This window comes from Haliotis rufescens, unplaced genomic scaffold, assembly GCF_023055435.1.
Source record: "Haliotis rufescens isolate VD_foot unplaced genomic scaffold, xgHalRufe1.0.p SCAF_4, whole genome shotgun sequence".
Lineage (NCBI taxonomy): Eukaryota > Metazoa > Mollusca > Gastropoda > Lepetellida > Haliotidae > Haliotis > Haliotis rufescens.
Window position 1 is genome coordinate 23,481,710 of NW_025964112.1, and position 23,592 is coordinate 23,505,301.

The 23,592-nt window shown below is 41.1% G+C and overlaps 3 protein-coding genes and 1 long non-coding RNA gene across 6 annotated transcripts in view; 2 read left to right on the forward strand and 2 right to left on the reverse strand.

The window, feature by feature from the left end:
* LOC124132188 (protein arginine N-methyltransferase 2-like) overlaps positions 1-7,910 on the reverse strand; it is a 46,605-nt gene extending 38,695 nt beyond the window's left edge. Inside the window, exons 1-4 of one of the 3 annotated variants that reach the window (XM_046495959.2) lie at positions 7,779-7,910; positions 6,529-6,702; positions 6,140-6,229; positions 1,671-1,742 (exon numbers count right to left, since the gene is read on the reverse strand). In XM_046495959.2, coding sequence (XP_046351915.1) covers positions 1,671-1,742; positions 6,140-6,229; positions 6,529-6,702; positions 7,779-7,886 — 444 coding nt within the window. In that variant the 5' untranslated portion in view covers positions 7,887-7,910. Of the gene's footprint in view, positions 1-1,670; positions 1,743-6,139; positions 6,230-6,528; positions 6,703-7,778 lie in introns of those variants that run through there. The other 2 variants (XM_046495960.2, XM_046495961.2) reach the window with 2 other exon arrangements.
* Positions 7,911-8,727: 817 nt separating this feature from the next.
* LOC125372243 lies at positions 8,728-11,736 on the forward strand. Its single transcript, XR_007218041.1, has 3 exons — positions 8,728-9,498; positions 11,227-11,328; positions 11,634-11,736. It is a non-coding gene; the product is annotated as an uncharacterized LOC125372243 (long non-coding RNA).
* Positions 11,737-16,484: 4,748 nt separating this feature from the next.
* LOC124132189 lies at positions 16,485-21,582 on the reverse strand. Its single transcript, XM_046495962.2, has 2 exons — positions 19,853-21,582; positions 16,485-16,674 (listed from the first exon to the last, which is right to left on the reverse strand). The coding sequence occupies exons 1-2, from the start codon at positions 21,144-21,146 to the stop codon at positions 16,646-16,648; spliced, it is 1,323 nt and encodes a 440-aa protein (XP_046351918.2). The 5' UTR covers positions 21,147-21,582; the 3' UTR covers positions 16,485-16,645.
* A 1,727-nt stretch (positions 21,583-23,309) lies between these two features.
* Positions 23,310-23,592, forward strand: part of LOC124132190 (dihydrofolate reductase-like) — a 53,183-nt gene continuing 52,900 nt past the window's right edge. Inside the window, exon 1 of the mRNA XM_046495964.2 lies at positions 23,310-23,483. The gene's annotated coding sequence lies outside the window, so the exon portion shown is untranslated. The remainder of the gene's footprint in view (positions 23,484-23,592) is intronic.

Below are 23,592 nucleotides of genomic sequence, written 5' to 3' on the forward strand. Positions count from 1 at the left end.
CCTGTTGCTGATGGATGCCACTTCCTATATTATCTTTAGGAGTCTATCTTGATGCAATAGGTGCCCCAAGGAGGATTTAATCTGAAAGAGAATTTTACAAACCTGTAGAGGTAATAAATTCTCTGATGAAATCCTCCTTGGGGCACGGCCACCCACCTCCCCACATTCCGTCAGCATTAGACATATGGAAAGTGATTTGGGTGAGAGTTGCTCCCCCTGGCGTGACGCGCCGTGGAGGGTGAGGCCCCGTAAGGGTGGTCGTATATCAACAAAAACGAAGTTTTTTGTGTGGTAACATTTTTTATTAAGGAAAATGGTTACAACTATGTCATGAGGATTTTCTTGAGCAAGGAAAATGCAATAGGTGCCCCAAGGAGGATTTCATCAGAGAATTCATAACCTCTACAGGTTTGTAAAAGTTTTAGGGTAAATGTAAACAATGTCTCAGGTAATGACCGGGGTTGGGTACTATGCTGCTTTTAGGACAATTCTAACAATATCACTGAAAGGGACACCAGAAATGAGCATCAAATATTGTACCTCAATCCTTTGGCATGAGGTGTGAATACTCAAACCACTAGGCTACCCCACCACCCTTTGGCAAGTTTGGCAAGTCTATGTATTTTTATGTAGATCATAAACACATACCAGTCCTTAAAGAATTCCAGAGTGAAAATTTTGTAATTTGAGAAAATGAATTAGTATGATAATCATCAAAGCATTACGACCTTGTGTATTACTTGTCAAAAGTTCCTATGTGTAACTGATAAATTCATTTGACATTAAGACATAAATTTGTATTCGTTCTTGTAATGATCAATACACAAAGACAATGCTGACAAAACAATGTTGACAAACATCAGCCACATGATTGGGGGAGAATTCAAGACTTGCACAATAGAACTGATGTATAAATGTGTTTGTGTGTTGTTGAAAGCCTCACACGGCAATATTCCAGCTACATGTATATGACGGCGTCAGCGAACCTGACCACACAATCCCATCTGTCGCCTCTAATGACAAGCATTGTCCCCTCTTACGGCAAGCATGGGATGCTGAGGACCAATTCTAACCAGGATCTTCACAGGTAAATGCATTGATGTACAATTTGGGGAAGATGTAAAACAAGAGCAAAATGTATAACTTGGGGAAATATACAACCTGGGGAAAATGTATAACTTAGGGGAAATATACAACCTGGGGAAAATGTACAACTTGGGGGAAATATACAACTTGGGAAAAACAACAAAGTCATCCTTCAACATTAACTTCAGTTATCCTCACCCAAAAGACTTAGAAAATTTCATTTTGATGTGTTGTATTTGATAAAAACCTGCAATGAGGCTTTGCACTATCATTACCGCAAAACCAAATGATCTGATCTGGAACAGTTGGGCTGGTAGATTTCAGAATTACTGTCCTGTTTTCAATACATTGAAAAATGTCAAAAATGCATGTTTCATCCCAAATATCAAGACAGAAAGTATATATTTGTTAAGTCACATTCAGAATTGGACATCATATTTTCACAGACCCCCTTAAGGGACTGATTTGTTCTGAATATTATATCTGTATTTTTTACTTGATATTTTAATAGTATCAATTTTACATTAATATCTGGAATGATTGATCTGATAAAACAGTGATTTAGTTACAAACAGTATCTGTACCTTCTTTGGATTTCCATACTTGGCACACATGAGGCTAAGGATGCCTGACCCAGAACCCACATCCAGAACTACCTGTTGGCAGAAGAATGCAAGTAGTAACTTCAACCTGACAACACTCACACTTGGCACACGAGAGGCAGAGCAGACACACAAGGGGCAGGTGGGAAGGATGATGGCATACCAGGCACCTGTGGGAAGGATGATGGCATACCAGGCGCCTGTGGGAAGGATGATGGCATACCAGGCACCTGTGGGAAAGATGACGGCATACCAGGCACCTGTGGGAAGGATGATGGCATACCAGGCACCTGTGGGAAGGATGATGGCATACCAGGAGCCTGTGGGAAGGATGATGGCATACCAGGCGCCTGTGGGAAAGATGATGGCATACCAGGTACAGGTTGGAAGGATGACATCATACCAAGCACCTGTGGGAAGGATGACGTCATACCAGGTGCCTATGGGGAGGATGACATCATACCAGGCACCTTAGGGGAGGATGACGTCATACCAAGTGGGAATGGTGTTACAGGCCTTGTCTTAATGGGGGCGGGTGCTCCTGTTGCAGGAGGCAGCAGGAGGACTGGAAGGTAGTCCTAGTTGACAAACACAGGCCTTGTGTATGGCACAGTCACAGTCATGTGCAACTGTAAATACAGATTATCGGAGACAAAGTTTCACAGGTGAAAACTATCATCATCCGACTCCTGGCATTCCTGGAAACATTCCTCTAAGAAACATGACATCATACCAAGCACCTGTGGGAGGGATGATGTCTTACCAGGTGCAGGTGGGAAGGATGACATCATACCAGGTGCCCTTGGGAAGGATGATGTCTTACCATGTGCAGGTGGGAAGGATGACATCATACCAGGTGCCTATGGGAAGGATGACATCATACCAAGTACCTGTGGGAAGGATGATGTCTTACCAGGTGCAGGTGGGAAGGATGACATCATACCAGGTGCCTATGGGAAGGATGACATCATACCAAGCACCTGTGGGAAGGACGATGTCATACCAGGCACCTAAGGGAAGGATGACATCATACCAGGCACCTAAGAGAAGGATGATATCATACCAGGCACCTAAGAGAAGGATGACGACATACCAGGCACCTAAGGGAAGTATGACATCATACCAGGCACCTAAGGGAAGGATGACATCATACCAGGCACCTAAGGGAAGGATGACATCATACCAGGCACCTAAGGGAAGGATGACATCATACCAGGCACCTGTGCTGAGGATGACATCATACCAGGCACCTAAGGGAAGGATGATGTCATACAAGGTGCAGGTGGGAAGGATGACATCATACCAGGCACCTAGGGGAAGGATGACATCATACCAGGCACCTAGAGGAAGGATGACGTCATACCAGGCACCTAAGGGAAGGATGATGTCATACAAGGTGCAGGTGGGAAGGATGACATCATACCAGGCACCTAAGGGAAGGATGACATCATACCAGGCACCTAGGGGAAGGATGACATCATACCAGGCACCTAAGGGAAGGATGATGTCATACAAGGTGCAGGTGGGAAGGATGACATCATACCAGGCACCTAAGGGAAGGATGACATCATACCAGGCACCTAAGGGAAGGATGACATCATACCAAGCACCTGTGGGAAGGATGACATCATACCAAGCACCTGTGGGAAGGATGATGTCATACAAGGTGCAGGTGGGAAGGATGACATCATACCAGGCACCTGTGCTAAGGATGACATCATACCAGGCACCTGTGGGAAGGATGATGTCATACAAGGTGCAGGTGGGAAGGATGACATCATACCAGGCACCTAAGGGAAGGATGACATCATACCAGGCACCTAAGGGAAGGATGACATCATACCAAGCACCTGTGGGAAGGATGACATCATACCAAGCACCTGTGGGAAGGATGATGTCATACAAGGTGCAGGTGGGAAGGATGACATCATACCAGGCACCTAGGGGAAGGATGACATCATACCAGGCACCTAGAGGAAGGATGACGTCATACCAGGCGCAGGTGGGAAGGATGACGTAATACCAGTTGGGAATGATGTTACAGGCCTTGTCTTAATTGGGGCGGGTGCTCCTGTTGCAGGAGTGAGTGAGTGAGTATGGTTTTAAGCCGCTTTTAGCAATATTCCAGCAATATCACGGCGGGGGACACCAGAAATGGGCTTCACACATTGTACCCATGTCGGGAATCGAACCCGGGTCTTCGGCGTGACGAGCGAACGCTTTAACCACTAGGCTACCCGACCGCCCCCTGTTGCAGGAGGCAGCAGGAGGACTGGAAGGTAGTCCTAGTTGACAAACACAGGCCTCGTGTATGGCACAGTCACAGTCATGTGCAACTGTAAACACAGATTATCAGAGACAAAGTTTCACGGGTGAAAACTGTCATCATCCGACTCCTGGCATTCCTGGAAACATTCCTCTAAGAAACACAAGGCAAGGAAACACGAGGCTGCGAAACAATAGTCTGGACAGGTCCTGAGGTCTGCAATAAACTTTCCATGTCAACAAGAGTCATCAGGAGATGACATATTTCCTGGTCCTGTGCAATCCTGTGCAAATTTGGCTACTTATAACCCACTTTAGGGTCATTGCCATTGGATACCTTCAGTTCAGTGAAGAAAAAAATTAATGCTATTCAGTATTTATCATTATTATGCATCAAAGTGAGTTTGACCAATCAGAGAGCAGAACTACTTACCCCATGTGAGCCTGTATACCATCAGTAAAAATCCGAGATGGTTGTTACTGACCTAATATGAGACCGTAGACTGTCAGTAACAGCCATTTGGGAGTTTCCAACACCCACCTCACTTATTTCACATGAAAATTCTGATACAGAAATTCATAGTCATTCGACACTGTTTTGTGTTTAAATATCATAAATTTTGATGTGCAAGGACATTAATGTTTTTTTTTTATCATGTTCGTGACCTTGATAAAGATTATACAAAGTTAAAATAATCAACAAGGTTTGGCCTCTGAGGTTTGAAGAGTAGTCTCCCTTTGACCCTTAATGTCTTAGGTTGTAAGTGTTGTTTTGAGCTTTAAGTTTTGACATGACATGTACGACAAAGATACCAAATAGTGTCAACTTTTCGGCATAATAAAATTGTTATGGTGTCATATCAGGTTAGCATAAAAATATTCACCACAAGACTGATGTGCATAGCAATTTTCATCCAGAATTTCTGCGCCGGTAATTGATGGCTGATGGATGGACATGGTGATCGCTATATCCCCAGCGCCCCCGAAAGGAACAAGTGGGTGGAGCAACAATCTTCTAAACATGGTATCTTACATTCAATGAAAGAGATACAATATTGGTAATATCACCTACATCTCTGTATAAGAAATGCAGTAAAACATATAAATACACAGATCAGCGTGACGAGCAGACATACAAGAAAATGAAACATACATAATGTGAATGCAAGTAAAAATGAAAATAACTTATGGCTTTCAAAGAATGAAGGAAATTGCATACTGTCATCTCGGGATTTTGTCTAATAGGAATAACTGAGTGACTTCACTCTGACAACACTGACGCGCCACTTGACCTGAAATACTTTATCTGAAATAAGTCGATATACAGCAGTTCCAACATATGACTATTGTTCAAGCATAGGAGGCTCTCAGGCCACTTGGCACTACTGTTATCTGAAGAGTGAGTGAGTGAGTGAGTGAGTGAGTGAGTGAGTGAGTGAGTGAGTGAGTGGGTGAGTGAGTGGGTGAGTGAGTGAGAGAGAGGGAGAGTGAGTGAGTGAGAGAGAGAGGGAGAGTGAGTGAGTGAGAGTGAGTGAGTGAGTGAGTGAGTGAGTGAGTGAGTGACATTGTATCCTGACGACCTGTAAATCAACAATGGATGAGGACAACTGTTGTGATCCTTCAACCAGGGGTTGAAGGTATTAGGATGAAAAGCAATCAGCCCACTCTCTGACCATCTGGTCCTCTTTAGGGGCCAGTTCAAAAGTTTGATGTCCGATAAAAAACTTAATTCCTTAAGTTTTAAGACATACCCCCTAATCCTCAACATAATTCTGAAAATGTTGAATTTCTGGGTTTAGTGGCCTGGAACGGCATATGAATGGAAACAGGATCTGTTCAGTCCCGTTACTATATAAGACAATGAGAAATCCGTTAAGTTGATTTTGTCTGATGGAAAACATGTAGGGCCATTAACCCCACCCCACAGACCTCTCACACAGACACACCTGAACTAAAGGAATTATTTTTTTATCCAACATCGAACTTTTGAACTGCTCCCTTAGACAGTATAGGGTAATGGAGGCCTGTTTTGATCTAAAATTGCCATGGTACGGCGTGGTCAAGATTAGGATTTTGTCAAAATGACTCAAACATATGATAAACATTTGCAAAATGTGCTTCATTTATCAGTATGTCAATCATGACATTAGACATATAAACAAGCAGTTCAAAAATGTCCAACTGACCTTATCTTTAAGGTGCTCTGCATTCCTCTGGATTGCCTTTTGGTAACACAAGTTTCTTGGACGGTCGCTGAGCATTTCATGATGAAGTTTCTACAACAGGTGTGCAGATTATAGTTCATAGTGTATCAGAGTGGTAGTTCAGATTACACAGATTAAAAAATGATATCATTTTCTTTTTCAGGTAAACATGTAACAATGATCAGTATTGTTACCCTCAATCAGTAAACCAATCTTTCATTATAATCATCAAGGTCTTGCTATTTTCTGCATCTCTACTAAAATGATTGTTATTTCTAAAAGGAATGTTCTAAAATGGACTACATCTTGGCCTTAATCATATAATAACTCTGGCTTTAAATACTCTGATGCCACATAAAAAAAATTCTTACCAGGCTACCATAGTTACCAAAATATTCCTGATCTTGCCAGAATATTTCTTGTGTTGATGTGTAAGTCAAATGATTGACAGGTACGTATCCTTGGCAGCCATCCTTCTCTCCCCACCACCAGTGACCATTAGTTTTCTTGAGAATACAGATCTTATCGCCAGTTACGAAAGACAGCTGTAAATGACAAGATGTAGTTCATTTGTACCAAGTGAACTTCCAGGTATCTAACAATCAGTACCTGTATTCAAGGTATTAACACCTGCTGATGAGAAAACACTAAACCTGGTTGATACACCTGAATAGCTGTATAGCTATATCTCATGCAACATGTCCCTTAGGGGAGTGGTCGTTTATTATGTAGGGCAGGAGTGGTGTCAGGAAGGCATCATATTTTCGCTGACACCTTTTTATAAGACTCCCCCTCCCCTATAATACATGACCAGTCCCTTCAGCATTTGTAAAGAGCAGAACATTTTGTTTTAATCCTTTATTCAAAGTTTGATTTCTGATTCTTCAACATTCCAAGAAAAGCAAAAAAGGTGAAACATATATTATAAAACAGTGAGTAACTGAGTTGGGTTAAACACAGCTTAAACATGTTAAACATTATTCCAGTTATATCATGGCGTGTCTGCTTAATGTGGGAGGAAAGCCCAACGTGATGCAGGTCTCAGACATTTACCACTTTGGTGAGCACGGGTATGAACCAAGTTCATAATCGGGGCAAAACTGGGATTCAAACCCACGATAATAGCTTTATGGCTTGCCAAAGGGACACAACTCTGCACGGTGAATTGTGGTGCTGGGCCACCTGTGACCCCTCCAAAGAAATAAACACTTGCGGATACTATTATGACTAAATGATCCAATTCAGTGAGTGTAAGAGGGAGAGAGATATACACGCAAGTGTCCTTGTCAAACCTAGGGAACACCAGATCACCCAAATGACCATGGTGACCCATTGTTAAACAAATGTATTAATATGTGCCTCAAACTTATTTGAAATGTTTGGGTGCTCTGGTTTCAAATGTGTTTTTCTGTACCAGCGACAGTGCCTCCACTCGAGTATTGATACACATGGGCAGAGACCATATATCGGTATATGGTCTCTGACATGGGTAACACTATAAAGTAGATCGGCAACAAACTAGTCTCATGGTCACTGAAAAATGTACAATTTATTACCTCCTCGTTCACGAATACAATGTACTAGCCTAATTACTCCCTTGTTCACAAGTACCATTAGTTACCTGGTCACGACCAAGTCCTTTGAAATTGGACAAGGCGTAAACAAGATCTGAAATCTGACATTCTGTTTCGTTTTCTACATCTTGTTGTTCTAGCGACCCGCCTTCCATGTGGCTTGATGAGTATTTTGTATTTTTGCGAAGTCTAAGGGAGGTAACTCTAATGTTGAACGTTTACATGCGTCCCACACACCGCCCCATAGTAGAACAAAGCAAACTAAGATTTTCTCCATGTTTTTGTATCCAACAGACTTAAAAATGATGGTTGTTGTCAAATGTTTTGGTAGCAGATACTGCTTTTGGTTCAAAATGCTCATTTCTGTTGTAAAAATGGAGAAATATGGTGGTGTATGCATTGAGTCCTTATTTTTTTTATCAATTATGTTATAGTTTACACATAGTAGACTTGAATTGTTATTATTATTTTTAATATAGCCTCTCACAAATTGAGTTATAAGTAAAAATAAGCCAAACATTGGTAAATTTCGCTCTATTTTCAGGGTTGGCCGCTGCTCCTGTCTCGAGATCAGGTCTAGAAATTCACATTCACATATGACCCTTTGGTGAAACGTCCGGGAGAATGGTACTAAATAATGTTTCAACTATGATGTGTGTTCTTGTATTATTTAGGATAAATTAAGTGCCATTTACATGTATGACCTATTCTAACCCGGATCTTCACGGGTGTGGTGACATGCAATCGGCCAAAATTGTAATGCTGATGTCTTAATAGATTTAATGAACTCCATTATGTCTAAAATATTTATCAGAAAATGATATTACGCCAAATATTGATTTGAAGGAGCAAAACACCTACTATGTCTTGTCGCCGTGTATATAGGCAAATATGTTTGCGCATGCCTTCGTCTGCGAGCTTGCTTGTGATTATCATTAATAACGTGGTCCTGTGAACCCAGCTAACACACGACGTTGTGGAAAGGTTGTGGATTGGTAACGTCGTGAAATAACGTTGTCACAACGTTATTATAACGTCAACGTGCAACGTTATTTCACAACGTTATAACAACGTTGCACATTCACGTTGTGAAAACGTTGTGCATCGGACATCGCACAACGTTTTGTAACTACGTTTCTGAAACGTCGGTGAAACGTTATAAAGTTTGCTTCTTGATAGTCATAAAGGAATAGAACTGATTTATCAAAATCAACATGAATTTGTCAGAATACCAAGGCAGTAATGCATTACCTTTCTGTATATTCGGCATTTGAATTTTTATCTCTTAATACTAAAATTTCCAGAACGTAATTGCGTATCTCTATTACAACGTTAGTATTACGTTACATTGTAACGTTATTCCACAACGTAACAACAACGTTGCAAATTAACGTTGTGATAACGTTATGCTTTGGACATTACAACACTTTTTGTAAATGATGTTTAGGAAACCACTTGTAGATCTACCATCTCGTAGTTTTATTTTTTTTAAACATATATATCTATGAACGAAGTTATCTGTCTACTAAATGTTGTCTAAAGCAAAATTACAGTTAAAAACACATTGGCGCGCATTTTTTGCGGCGTGAGAGCGACTGCTGAAAAGTTTAGCCTGTTACCTCGTGAAGTGACGTCAAAATGACGTCACATTGTCGCGGAAGATTTGTTGTCACCAGCCATCTTAGTTCAAACTCACTCTGGATATATTACAACCAAGTGATTGTGCAGCAACGGGAACTGGACAGATGATCTGTGAATTCGGATAAGGTAAGTTATTTTTCAAAAGCAGTCTCCGCTTGTTGATATGTTTCTGTACATGCAGATCGTCAAATGATTTAAATGTATCGTATTATTCAGAAGTGGCGGGGTTTAGAATGCAGTTTGCCGGTCACTTTCACTGAGCTGAGCGTCAGTGTTGATAGTAATATTTGATACACAGAACGTGATGTATATAGAGGTGAAGGAAGCCCATGACTTTTTACCATATTATTATTTTTGTGGATACCAAGGGTAATTACCAAGGGCAAGCAGTAGGTATATGTTGGACCAGAATTCAGTCTGGCGGCGTTTTGTGGTCGTCATATTATGTTCGGGTTTCGATCGTAAGCGTAGATCTATAGGTCTGTAGGCCTAAATAGGCCTAACGTATGCATCGCCTATTGACCACTGACAGTTATCGCCATTTCTTCCGTGTTATTTCTGAATTCTGAAAGTTTACATTCTGACTTTGATTTTTGTGAAACAATGTGGCTCATTCAGGCCATGGGAAAGGTTGAGTAGATTTCTCTTATACAGCGAAGAGAGGGAATCAAAACAATGGAAGTATTTTCAGATCGACTCTCTGTATGCTGCTAGTTATAGCCCTAGTCTAAAGGGCTCAATGATGTTATGAAAAATTGTATTTTCGGGAAGACACAGAAACATACTTGTTGTTCCCGAAAAGACCCAATTAGCACTGACTGAAGTAGCCTAAATGTGGATCATATGGTTGTTGGTGCTGTCTATAAAGTTTGTTTGAGCAAGGCGCTTATCATGTGTATTTTTAATATTTCCAAAAAAAAGAATCAATTCATCATTTTCCGATTACTAGATCTATGTCCGACTCCCTTCTAATGAAAACGAGCAAAAGTAAAACGAGTCTCGTCGCGCGCTATAACGGGGTGTTTGCGGTATTGTTCTCACTGGTGATGATAAGCTAGTTGATAATCAAAAGTTAAATATCACCATACATTGTCAGTGATTTGGTCATCGTTTGTTGATTATTAAGGTGAGATAGGTGTAGATCTAGTCAATGTGCACCAATGAAAAATACAATGGAATTGATAGCAACCATATTCGTTCGGTTTTCGATCTCCGTATGTTGCCAGGTAGGCTACCATACTATAGAATTATATTTAACGGTATTGAACTGTATAATGTTAATAAACGTAGTAAGTATATGATACTTGGTTCTCTGAAACGTTTTGGCAATGAGAGAGAATAAAATGGTGATCGAAAACTGAACGAGTAAGTTCCAGTGCTAGCTACGAAATCGTACTGTAGCTAGATCTATATAAACAGCGCTGCGATGAAGATGTGAGTCGTAATTAGCTACAATGCCTGTCAAATATATCTGTTCCCGTTTGGATTCCGGTTTAGAAAAGGTCCCCAACAAACCATGTTTGTACTAACATGATTGCGTGTCATTGTACTCTGACAGAGGTTGTGAGACGTGGCTCACTATAACAATCACTGGTTTGTCAGACCTGTGTATATGTAAAACCAAATTACATTAGGTGTTTTTTTTATGATGGTACTCATAATTTTGTTACTTATATCTGTAGCCTGAGTTTATTTCCGATCGGACCTTATACATGAAGACTTTAGATTTACAGTTTTCCTAAATTTTAGGCAATTATACAATGTATGTTATCTTTTTGTTTAGACTACAGATCTAAATGTATGCTTATTGAATATAGTTTTAGTTTTGACTTTTTAAATATGTTTTCGTTGCAGCAAGGGGGAAAATGTTACACGACCATTCCAGGAGATAAAATCAAGAATGTTGAATCATTTAGGAACACACCAAATAAACCCTGGTCTGTGAATTATGTTAACGTAAGTACAATTGTTTACGGTTACATTTCATTGTCTATATCCATGTTAATTGGTGGGGTTTTTTTTGCTTGAAATGAATGCTAAGAATGTAGATCTATTTATAAAAATCTATGCTCGTAACACGTTTTGTATTCAACCTGATTCTTGATGTCTCTGATTGAATGTTAAAATTTGTTTCCATCAGTCACTTGAATTATACATTATAGTTTGAATATTGATAAAACCTTATCTCCAAATGAATGTTTCTCGTCATATGAAATCTTTCATATACCTGCTCGAGATTGATTAAGCTGTTTGTATTTCAGGGAAGTGGAAGTGAACACCAAAGAAAGAAGATTCTGGCATTCAATAATTTCGAAAAGTGTATACATTTTCTATAATCTAAAAATAATAAAATGTCAACGCAAATGTGTCTTGGAGTTCTTTGTTGAATGGTGACTTCGCATGACTGAAAGTTGAAGTATACTATATGGACTAGATTAGAGACCGACCATTTAATATTCAAGGAGGTGGGGACCTGGAACTTTTCTATGGAGATTACATATGTGTTCGGTCACAGCTACAAAAGCAGATATATGATTTTCTTTAACTCTTTGAGCCTGAAGATAAGCACCTTGCATCTAGATCTATGTCATTTTTTCACCAGTCTGAACCGTAATTATTTTTGTCAAGAATTTTCGGTGACAATATATTTTTTTGATAATATTCCAGGACCCGACCCTCCCCAGAAAATATCACATGGTCAACCCCTTACAATGTCTGCCATTCTTTTTTTTGGTTTCTTTCAGTAGCCTAAAGGGTAATGGTGTCTGACTTTGTTATAGTCAAATCATGTATCTAGTTAACAGCTCAGTGGTGTTTTTACATTTTGAACATTGTTAGCAAAACACGATCTAACTCACTGTTAACCGGGCTATTCGACGCCCTGGTTTGAAAATATTGGTAAAGGTATCTCGAATCATACACATTCACGTGACTAAAGCATATTCTAAAACATTTCCGGAACAAGTTTTGGGGTTGTTTTTACAACATTTTAGTGTGGAATGGTCACAACCGTATTTCATCCTTGTAACACAAAGTTATTTCACGTCGTTGTGACAACGTCCATGGTAGTACACAGAATAACTTTGTAGGGACGCATTATTATAACATTGCCACAACGTCAAATACAACATAACCACAACGTCAAATACAACGTTCCCTCAACGTAAAAATACAACGTTCCCACAACGTAACATACAACGCCATCACAACGTTGTGACGACGTGAATATGACGTAACACAACGTTAGGCCATGACGTTGTGACAACATAAATGGGAGTCCACAGAATAACGTTATATGGACGTAACATCCGCAACGTTACCACAACGTAAACACGACGTTATCACAACGTTCCCACAACGTAAAATACAACGTCATCACAACGTTGTGACGACGTGAATATGACGTAACACAACGTTAGGCCATGACGTTGTGACAACATAAATGGGAGTCCACAGAATAACGTTATATGGACGTAACATCCGCAACGTTGCCACAACGTTGCCACAACGTTGTCACGACGTTGTCACAACGTGAAATTGTTAGCTGGGAAAGGACTAACTCACACGAGCGTCTCAGCGTTGCGACGTTGACTATCGTATGCGAGGTACAGTAGGCGAAGCGCTGAGATCGCTTTCTGCGGGGTGTCATTTGCGTCTCTCTGTTTTGGAGTGGATATAAACAGAACAACCTGTACAGATCTACACAGATATACAGACCCGATGCCGCGCGGTGACTACTGTGACTACTAACACTTGTGTACATGCCCTCCATGTAGACCCACCAGTGCGACTTACACTGCTGAGAGCGAATGTCGAGGTCACTGCACTAAGTTTATTCACACACGGTTCTTTTTCTTTTTGTCAATTCAATATCCGATTTTTTTATTCATATTGAGGCTCTTTTTTTCAAGAACACAACGTTCAAAACTCTGCACTAAGTAAATGGACATCCGTGTTATAAAGGGGACATTTTCACCTCACAACCGATTAAGTGAGTTATACAATTTAGGTGTTGTTCGAAAAACGATAACAAATTACGTCTTGGTTGATGACACTTAAACGTAAATAATCTGTTTTGGATGTTTGTTGAACCGGGGTGCAAATACACACGGCAATAGTTGTTGATGACTACATGCATGGTTGATCGATCGTTGAGTCTCAATAGAACCAAGTGGTAGTTCCCATGGGTGCATGCCCTTTACAGATCACTGGAAGCACACACTCATTATGGCGCCGATGTATGGACACTGTGTGTTCCTGAATATTTAAATGATTGTAGAATGCTAGGAACACGATACCTGAAACGACTGAAGGGAAACTGTTTGGCTACACTTGAATAAGGTAGTTAATTAATCATTGGCAATATCATGAAAATATTAGTACTGACAAATAATACGGGAGCAAATGATTTGAATGTCGCTATCGTTGAGGTGTACGTGCATGGCTGCATCTGAACACAACATCTAATCACAAAGCAATGTCACATCATGCATGAACAGCATGTGATGCAATTGCACACAGAAGCCAAGGTGTGCAATTGAACAAAACACACGCCTCAATATGCCTCCGAGACACTATCTCATTGAACAGACAAAATTACGAATTGTGGGTACAATAATCAATATCCTGAGATGACCGAATTTCAACATCAATACGTTTGGTTAAAACTCCGCTTTATGAAGCCCGCATGAAAGCAAGGGTGTGACTCCAACAGCTAAATCACAGACGACAAAGATTGGGGTGGGTTAGGCAACAACAGGGACGGGCTATGCGTTACATCATGTTTACAGACGAATCAAGGTTTTGCCTCAGATTCACAGATGGCAGAAAACGTGGTTGGCGACGTAGCGGTGAGCGGTTTGCCAGGGCAACAATTCTGGGCCATAATCGGTATTTGGACAGTAGTGTCATGGTGTGGGGCGGTGTCACGCACGGCAGGCGAACTGATTTGTTTGTTGTGAATGGACATGTGACTGGCCAGCCTGTCCATTCACAGAATTATCAGCAGACATTTTGAACTGCAAGATGACAATGTCAGACCACATATAGTGCCCAGGTCATCACCGATTATCTCCGACGAGAAGTCACACGGACATTGGACTGGCCCGCTAAGTCCCTGACATTCCCCCAACAAAGAATCTGTGGGATGTTATCGTCAATTCACCAGTTCCTTATTTTCTTCGGTAGTATTTTTTAGCCACGTGAAATCTCAAATATCGTTTGATATCGCCATTTTGTGAATGTACTTCTGTCAACAATGAGTCCAATGCCTTGGGTAACGTAGCCTGCTTATGTTTTGTTTACGTAATGATCAAGCGTAACCTGATTAAAAGAAAGACAATAGACGTAATACAAATCCTAATAAGGTGAGTCATTTAACGAATCTCATCACGTACAGTTAGGCTTTTGGTGCAATTATTGAAAACATGGGAACAGTAGTAATAAGCAGATAGTTGAGTGCAAATCCATACTCTCAGATAAGATGGGGGGCCCATTCGTCTTAGGCTCCGCAATTCGCTGTGCAGAGTTGCGTTTCATGGACTTTCTAGACACCTATGATCGTGGGTTCGAATCCCGGTTCGCCCCGATTATGTTTCTAGGTTTGTCAACACCATACCCGTGCTCGTGGGTTTCACCAAAGTGGTAAACGTCTGAGACCTGCATCACTTCGGGCTTTCCTCCCATATTAAACTGACACGCCTTGATATAAGTGGAATACTGTTTAAAAGCGGCGTTAGACCCAACTCACTCACTCAAGACCACAATCATCGTGTACGTATCATCATAGAACTTTAAGTGACTTAAATCCGAGATGTATTCAAACTTAAATATAAACAATAATGATATAGGTCCATTACAGACACAGCATGTTCCCAGAAGACGGATCCCACATATCTACTCCAGCTTTAAGGCGTCATTAAACCAGACTCGAGGCATAGTAAATATGTATTGTGTCATGGAACCGAATAGTTTCTGATATGCGCAGTTCTTTCCTGTCGCCGTATTTTGCATATTGAGATTAAACATTGAACAAAGCAGATAGAAGTTCAATGAATAATCACATGCTTCAACTCACATCGTGTCTCATTTCGCCAGTTTTCTGATATCATCAGAAACCCTTAAAGCCCCACCCTGACTATAAATAGCCCGCAAGGTGGCGGTGTTTCAGTTTCGAACAATGACTGACAATGTAAACACAACCGAGTGTCGGGAGACGTTTTTTGAAAACCATAAGGGAACGAGATCACCATTGACCGTCAAACTTCGTGTCAACTTGAATGACAAACCATGGATACAACAAATGGCTCCATATCAAGATATAAGTCAATAGATTTTCTGTAGTTTTATCATAAAAAATCGTATCGATCTTGTTTGGCGTCTGCATCAATCACAGTGGGCGGAGCTTATTTACGGTTGCGCTATAAATAGCAAAGCACATGGTCATGTGTACATGTGACACATTCAATGCATTTGTGGTCAAAGTGAATTGTGTTGCATATTTTTACGGCAGAACAGCAGCAGAACATCAGTTTCGGTTAATGTAACAGTAACGATATTTAAATACGAAATTGACGACGCGATTCTTTGAGTTCAATCCGAAAAATACAGATATTTGTTTAGTTTTGGTCATTTGCATTCAACAATTAGATTTGTGCCACACAATAATCAGTTTATATTTATAAAACCTAAATTATTACACAGATTTTTCAACTAGAAGTTGCGCCAATATTTCTCAGCTTGACTACAATAGATGAATATGTCACGTGTATCAACGTTAACATAACAATGCACATAAGCAACTGGTAAATAAGTAACGAAATATACTTGATGTTTTGACCTACTGAAGGCGTATCCAGATAATATTGTACTTACGATAAACGAAAACTCCAATACACATATTCCAAGACAACTTTAATTGTTAATTTCATAAGCACATGTAATGTGTGAATTGAAATTATAATTTCATTAATAAAACGAAGTAGATGTGATAGCGGTGTCTTCATCTTCTCATGCTAAAAAATAGGCCAAGTTCAAAGGTTACGATCTCGTGAAACGAGAGCGAGACCTAATTACCCATAAGCCCTTCTTCATTACGCCGAAGTGCTAAAAGAACAACTAAGAAAAGAGCTTCAATCAAACATTTATTTGGGATGTCCAAAATTAAGGTGACAAGTAACCCGAATGCGAACGCGAACTACAAAAACAGTCTCATCTGAGACTGCAACCGGACGGATAATCTTGGTCCAAGCTGGACATCTGGAATGTGGGAGTTTCAGCCAGGTCTCCTCCTAATGGCGTCCTCTGTAAAGAGATACAATTCAGTCAAAATACAAGCTAGGGAGGGAAATTCAAGGGTGGGGCTATCACATCTACTTCGTTTTATTAATGAAATTATAATTTCAATTCACACATTACATGTGCTTATGAAATTAACAATTTCACCACATAAAACTCCGTAGATGTGATAGCGGTGCTTTAAAGCTCTAGTTAAGTATTTTAAACTGGATTCCACATTCTTTAGTCTCCCTCAAGTAAAACTGCTTGAAAGTAGATGCTCTAGACCAGTTTCCCAGTTCTAAAATTTCAGTGATCGAAGCACCTTTAGTGTAAGCTTTTGATGTAGAAGCCCCCCGGACAGAGTGTGCTCTATACACTGTAACATTGATCCCTGCATCCTTCATCACATTAGTTACCCATCTAGCAACTGTAGCTGTGATATACAGGTTTGTGGGGTTTCACATAACTGAGTAATAACTTATCTCTATCCCCATCCTTTCTCCACAGGAGTGTGCGGTCAAGGTAGTCTCTGATACACTGCACTACACAGAGCAAAGGATTCTTAGGATAGGCTTGTATGGTCAACTTATGAGGTTCTGACCCAGGCTTAGAGACCTTTGTGGGCTTTGTCAAAAGAAAGACCACCTTGTCTCCCTTGTCAGATGTGAACTTTACGTTCATGGAAGTAAGTTCAGCTGCGCGACTTGCTGATGTAAGCATCAACAAAATAGCCAGTTTCTCTGTCAGATGCTTATCTGATAATTTACCATTTTCAGGCATATTACCAATATGGTCCAGGACCACGTCTACATTCCAAGTTTGGTGGTATCGAGGACATGGAGGTTTCTGATTGAAAATAGCTGTCATAAGTTTCTTGGTCAAAGGATGTTGACCAACTGGGTAGCCATGTATGTGGGGATGAAAAGCAGACAAAGCTGATCTGCTAGTGTTAACGGTTCTGTATTCAGATCCACTTTCATACATGTGGGTTAGATACTCTAGGATATGTTCCAAAGAGGCTGAAAAGGGATTGATTTGCCGTTCCACACACCAGCAAGACCACCTCTTCCAGGAGGAATTATAAGCTCCTTGCGTCCCTGGTCTCCACTGGTGTGACAAAAGCTCGGCAGTTTTTTGCGAAATGCCTCCTGAAGTGACCAGATTCCTGAAACCCTCCAGGCCGCTAATAGCAGCGTCCCGTTTGCTACCAGAGGGTGTGTTTGACCTTGTGGTGATTCCAGCAAGTCGGCCCACACTGGTAGAAGTATTGGACACTCCACTGACATCTCCAACAGGACAGGGTACCACGCCTGGCCCTGCCACACTGGAGTTATCAAGGTCAGTTCTGCCCTCTCCCTCCTTACTTTCCACAGACATCTCCCGATCATGGAGAACGGGGGAAAGGCATAACCTCTCGCCCCCTTCCATTCCAACCGAAATGCATCTATGTAAGTTGCCTGGGGATCTGGTCTCCAACTGACATACTTCTCCAGTTGATGTGATAGGCGGGATGCAAAAAGATCTATCAAATGAGGGCCAAGTCTCTGATTGCACTGGTTGAACACCTTGCGATTCAAGAGCCATTCGCTCGAATCTGCAAAATGGCGACTCTCCCAGTCTGCAATGATGTTCTCCTTGCCCGGTAGATACTGTGCTTCCAGAGTTATCTTTCTCTGGAGACAGAAGTCCCATATTTCTTTGGCTATTGTGACTAGAACATGAGACTTTGTCCCCCCCTGACGATTCACATAAGAGACTGCTGTGCGGTTGTCTACCTGGACCAGAAGGGACATGCCTGACTGACTTTGGCAGAAACACTGAAGAGCCAGTAGAACTGCTTTCAGTTCGAGAGCATTGATATGGAATTTGCTCTCCTCCAGACTCCACCGACCTCCAGTCCGGTCTTGATTGCAAACTGCCCCCCATCCCAGATTGGAAGCATCTGTTTGTAATATCAGATCTGGGTGGATTGCTGAAATGGGTTTGCCGTTGAAGGTCGACAGATTGTCTACCCACCAGTGAATTTCTTGCACACACTTCCTGGAAAGTTTGATCCTGTGTTCGTAGCTCTGGTGTTCCAATAGTTCCCGTGATGATTGCATTTGTAGGAACCGGCAGTGTAACTGGGCTGGAACAATAGCTCTCATTGATGCTGAAAGCTTTCCCAACAAAGTGGCCAGTGTTCGAATCTTTACCACTGGTAGCTTCAGTATCCTGTGACATCTTTGAAGGATGTCTGTCACTTTCTTCTGGGGAAGTGTTAGAGTGAGACACTGAGAATCTATCACGAAACCCAGGAAGTTGAGGTTCTGACACGGAACAAGAACTGATTTCTCTTTGTTGATAACGAAACCTAGGTTCTTCAAAAGATACAAGAGACTCTCTCGGCAACGAACTAGACTCTCTGGGCTGCGGGCAAAGAGAATCATATCGTCTAGGTATATGATCAACCGAATACCTGCTCTGCGTGCAATGCTTACCACAGGTTTCAGCAATTTGGTGAACGTCCGTGGAGCTGGCGCTAGGCCAAATGGAAGGCAGAGAAACTGAAACAATCGCCCTTTCCATTGAAAGCGGAGGATTTTCCTCTGGTACCTGGCAATTGGGATGCTGAAGTATGCATCCTTCAGGTCCAGTTTGCACATATAATCGTTTTCCTGAATGACATCCTTCAGGAGTGAAAGGCTTTCCATCTTGAAATGATTGTATGGAATGAAAGCATTCAGTTTTTTCACATTGAGTATTGGTCTCTGACCCCCGTCTTTTTTGGGAACTACGAACATGGGACTCAAAAACTGAGATTGAGAATCCTCCAGATTCACACCCGGAAGAATCTCTTCTATCGCCCCTTTCATCATCATGTTCCCAATCTCCTTGTCCAGTACAACCTGGTTCACCTGAGAAAGAGTTAACGGTGGAGGTGGTTTTCTCTGGATAGGCTTTTGAATGAATTTGATTTGAAAGCCCTGAACGGTCTGAAGAATCCATGGGTCTAGAGTAATTTTTGCCCAATTGGTGTAGAAATGTGTTATTCTGCCCCCCAAAATATTTTCCGGGAAAGGAATGCTTTCTAATTTTAGATCTTCTATTTCTGGTAACATACTGTCTGGATGTTCTGGATTTTGAGCATTCAGATTCAAGGGACTTGAACTTATGCTGCGCTTCACGGCATCGGTATTTGTTGAAAGAGAGTGATACAAACCTATATGGTCTTGAGGATCTTCCTCTTTTGCCACCACGGTCTTTCCCTCCTCTCCTGGGATTGAAGGATGCCTGAACTCTGAATCCGCCCCCAGACGAACTGGGCTTACCTGAGGGCTCTCCATGAAAGGGCTGCTGCGAGAAAGGCTGGTTTTAAAGAAATTAATCTTTTTCTTAGGAGCCGAATGCCGCCCACCAAGAATATCCCTGGCCTTTTGCTTACGCTTTACCTCAGCGAGTAGCGTGTTGTAAAAGGGGTCTCCGAAGAGCTTCCCTTTAGCATCAGCAAAGGTACCCTCATACTTGTAAAGCAACTTTTTGGCTTTCTTTGGATCCTTAACCAGTTTGGATAAAATTGAAAGCCGCCTGTGGAAATTGATCGACAAGTTAGCTTGTCCCACAAGGCAGACTGACTTTTCTACAATGTCAAGAAGTTCATAAATGTCTAAATCAGGTGAAGCCTCCCTGCGTCTGATTTTGTCAAGATTACCCCATAAATGGGACAAAGGACCCATGACATTTAACATTCTCTTTTGAATAAACTGCAAAGAGAAATCTGTTTTTTTCTCAAATGACCTGTCCCGCGCTTTAAAAAGATCATCTAAATACCCATCCAGTTGGGGAGCAGTCAAACAATGCTCATCAGGTATGGGGTGATCATCAAGAATGTTCTCATTCAACACATTATCTTTTTTGAAGGTAGAGAACTGAGTATTGAGATGATTAGACAGATGGCTTGGCAAGGACCAAGAATCTGATTCTGCCTGTGTGATCGAAAAGGGGACATATTCATCTACTGGTTCAGCTGAACCGGCCACAGTTACAGGACCATTTTCAGAGCGGGGTTTATCAAGTTTATTGATACAAACGTTTGAAAATCGACCTCTCTTTTGTGAGGGTTCGATATAGTCGTCCGCACCCGGCCCCGAAAACGTGCCAGGCGGATGATAACTATCAACCACATCGCACTCGTCACTATCAGTCGAACTGTCACTCGAACTTGACTCGCTCGAGTTAGACCAGTCTGAGATATCATGTTCAATCCTGTGGTTAATTCTCCTTTTTCTAGGAATCCTATAACCTTTAGGTAACTGATCTAGTTTGCCTGCGCTACTGACGCCCTGCGACGTACTCCGGTTAGTAGATATAACCTTCGGACCCACGTGGTCGTCATCATGGCTCGTACTGGCCAGATTTAAGGACACTTGACTGACTGCTCCACTTTCGGGAGGTTTGTCATGATCCCCTGAACCTTTGGAAGGTTGTTTGGGGATATTAGATTGAGTACTACTCATATTACTTTGTATATTCACCAAAAAAAATCTCCAGCGATATTCGTACGTGTTATTAGCATGAGGCCATGATGAAGAAGGGCTTATGGGTAATTAGGTCTCGCTCTCGTTTCACGAGATCGTAACCTTTGAACTTGGCCTATTTTTAGCATGAGAAGATGAAGACACCGCAATGACATCTACGGAGTTTTATGTGGTGAAATTATGAATTTCCTTTTCTTTCACAGAATTTTCACACACAAAAACTGAGTTTGATCATTAGATCCACACTTGTCCCATGTATTTTATGTTCGGGGTATTTGGATACACTTCGCGCACAAGTTTTAAAATATAATCTGGGATCCCTTTCCCGTTTTGTCCACACCGATCCTTCATCTGCTGCAACGTTTATTTCCGTTTCTTCAAGTCCAAGTATCTACGATCTCTCCAAACATTTCGTTTATTTAGCTCAGTCCAGAAGCAATGTGTTCGAATCGACGAATTTCTGCAACATGGTGGCCGCACCATTCCCTAACTGCGATTGCCTGTGCCGTGTCACGCATGGTTGACAAAAGAAATGTGAACGTACATATTCGGCTTCATCTGGTTCCACAATGAAATCTAGCTGTGACACTGATTCACTAATCCCAAGAATCGGCACTGAATTTATCAAAGTTTCTGTTGCACTTGCAAGGGCGGGAAGAGAGGCGCCATCTTGTCGATTCGAGTTGTGAATCGGAATGATGTCATCTTGAATTGGAACTTTCTCCACGATAAAGTCACCAATGTCATAATCGAAATTACCTAAGGCTCCCTGATTATCTCGAACAATTCTTCGTCAAATTAGGCTTCACATGAAAATGTTTTGTTGCTCATAATGAAGACAAGCGAAATTGCAAAGTTCTTGACAGTTGTAAGCAGCAACTCGATGCGCTCATGGGGCGTGGTTGCTAGGAGATCGCGTGGTCGGAAAGGCGAAAATAAAAAGTTTTAGAAAGTAATAAAAGAAATGCCCAGTGCAATCCAAAAGTACCATGTACAGGATATTTAAAAAAAAAAAATATTCACGAAAACAAATCTTTTCTAAAAATGCAAAATAATTTATTAATTTATCCCAAGGTCGTAACCCTGATCACGTGGTGGGTATTTGGAAGGAATCTTTGCGATGACGCCGTTAATGAGTGTGTATTACATTGTTGAAATCAGCTGCCCAGGAATGTTTAGGCATTGACATTATGACAGATGTTCGTCATGGATGGAGAGAAAAATGTATCTGAGAGAAACATTGTTGCTTTGAGCTTCGAGACAAAACATGTGTTAATGCCGAAGTAGCCAGCGACCTGAATGTAAGCTTGATGAAAGTAATGTTGAAACCCATTTTCACGCACATGACAGAATTATTGTGAACAAATATTTATCTGAACATCGTTTCGAAGTCTGTGAGGCTGTCCGTATTTGAATATTTTTATCTCCATTCCGACGTGAAATAATGTAATGTCTTCGTGTCTCAATTTTGCTGCCGCTGTGGAAAATTGCGCACCGATCTAATAAAAGAAATACTACTAGATCTACAATTGCACCGTCATAAAAGAACCAGGTCAACTTTATCTTTGTTCCGTTGTTTATTAAAAATTCGTTTCCGAAGCAAAGCGAATCGATCTACATCATAAATTAATTCATAGACTAGATTCTAGTACCAAGTGTTGAACCTTTTTTTAAAATGTCATCAAATAACTTACACAATTATTGAAAGACATGTTTTGATAAGTCATATATTTTATTTCGTCCGCCCGGTCTCTGATTAGTTGAGGCTTGAGGGGAGAAACACATACAAAAAATATGGATGGCCTTATGCAAATGACACTTGGCATGCCAATCAACAGGGATCTGGGTCACTGGGACCCGCCAAGTTTCACGGATCGAGTTACTTCGGCATGAGGAGCTTCATCGGACAAGTGAGACTTTGCCAAAATACATTGCTGCTGGGCAATGGAAAAAACGACAAGAAACTACTTTGATCACTTGAAAATATTTTTGACCATTACCAGGGTTTTTTACACGATCGTTGTCATCCAGATTCCAGATGAGGCAAGACGAACACAACGAAGAAAAACATTGTTGAAATCACTGATTACTGTATATATTGTGAGAAATGCTATTTATAAACTGCAGATATACCGCACACCACAGGATAGCGATTGGTGCCCCAACACATATTATGTTTCTTCATTTACACTGCTCATATGCATCACGACAAATGTATTTCGTTCTAGTCCAAAGATCTAGAACTAATTTGTGTGTTGGATAAATCGTGGACATTCCACGGTATCATTTTATGAAGATGTGAAGACTACATGGCAGGTAGGTTTTGAAACCAAAGACGTACGCGTTTGTTGAAAAGTCTTGGTATCGTTTGGTAGATATTTATATTACCATTAAAACTTACGTCCTTGTTGTCAAACGACCCACG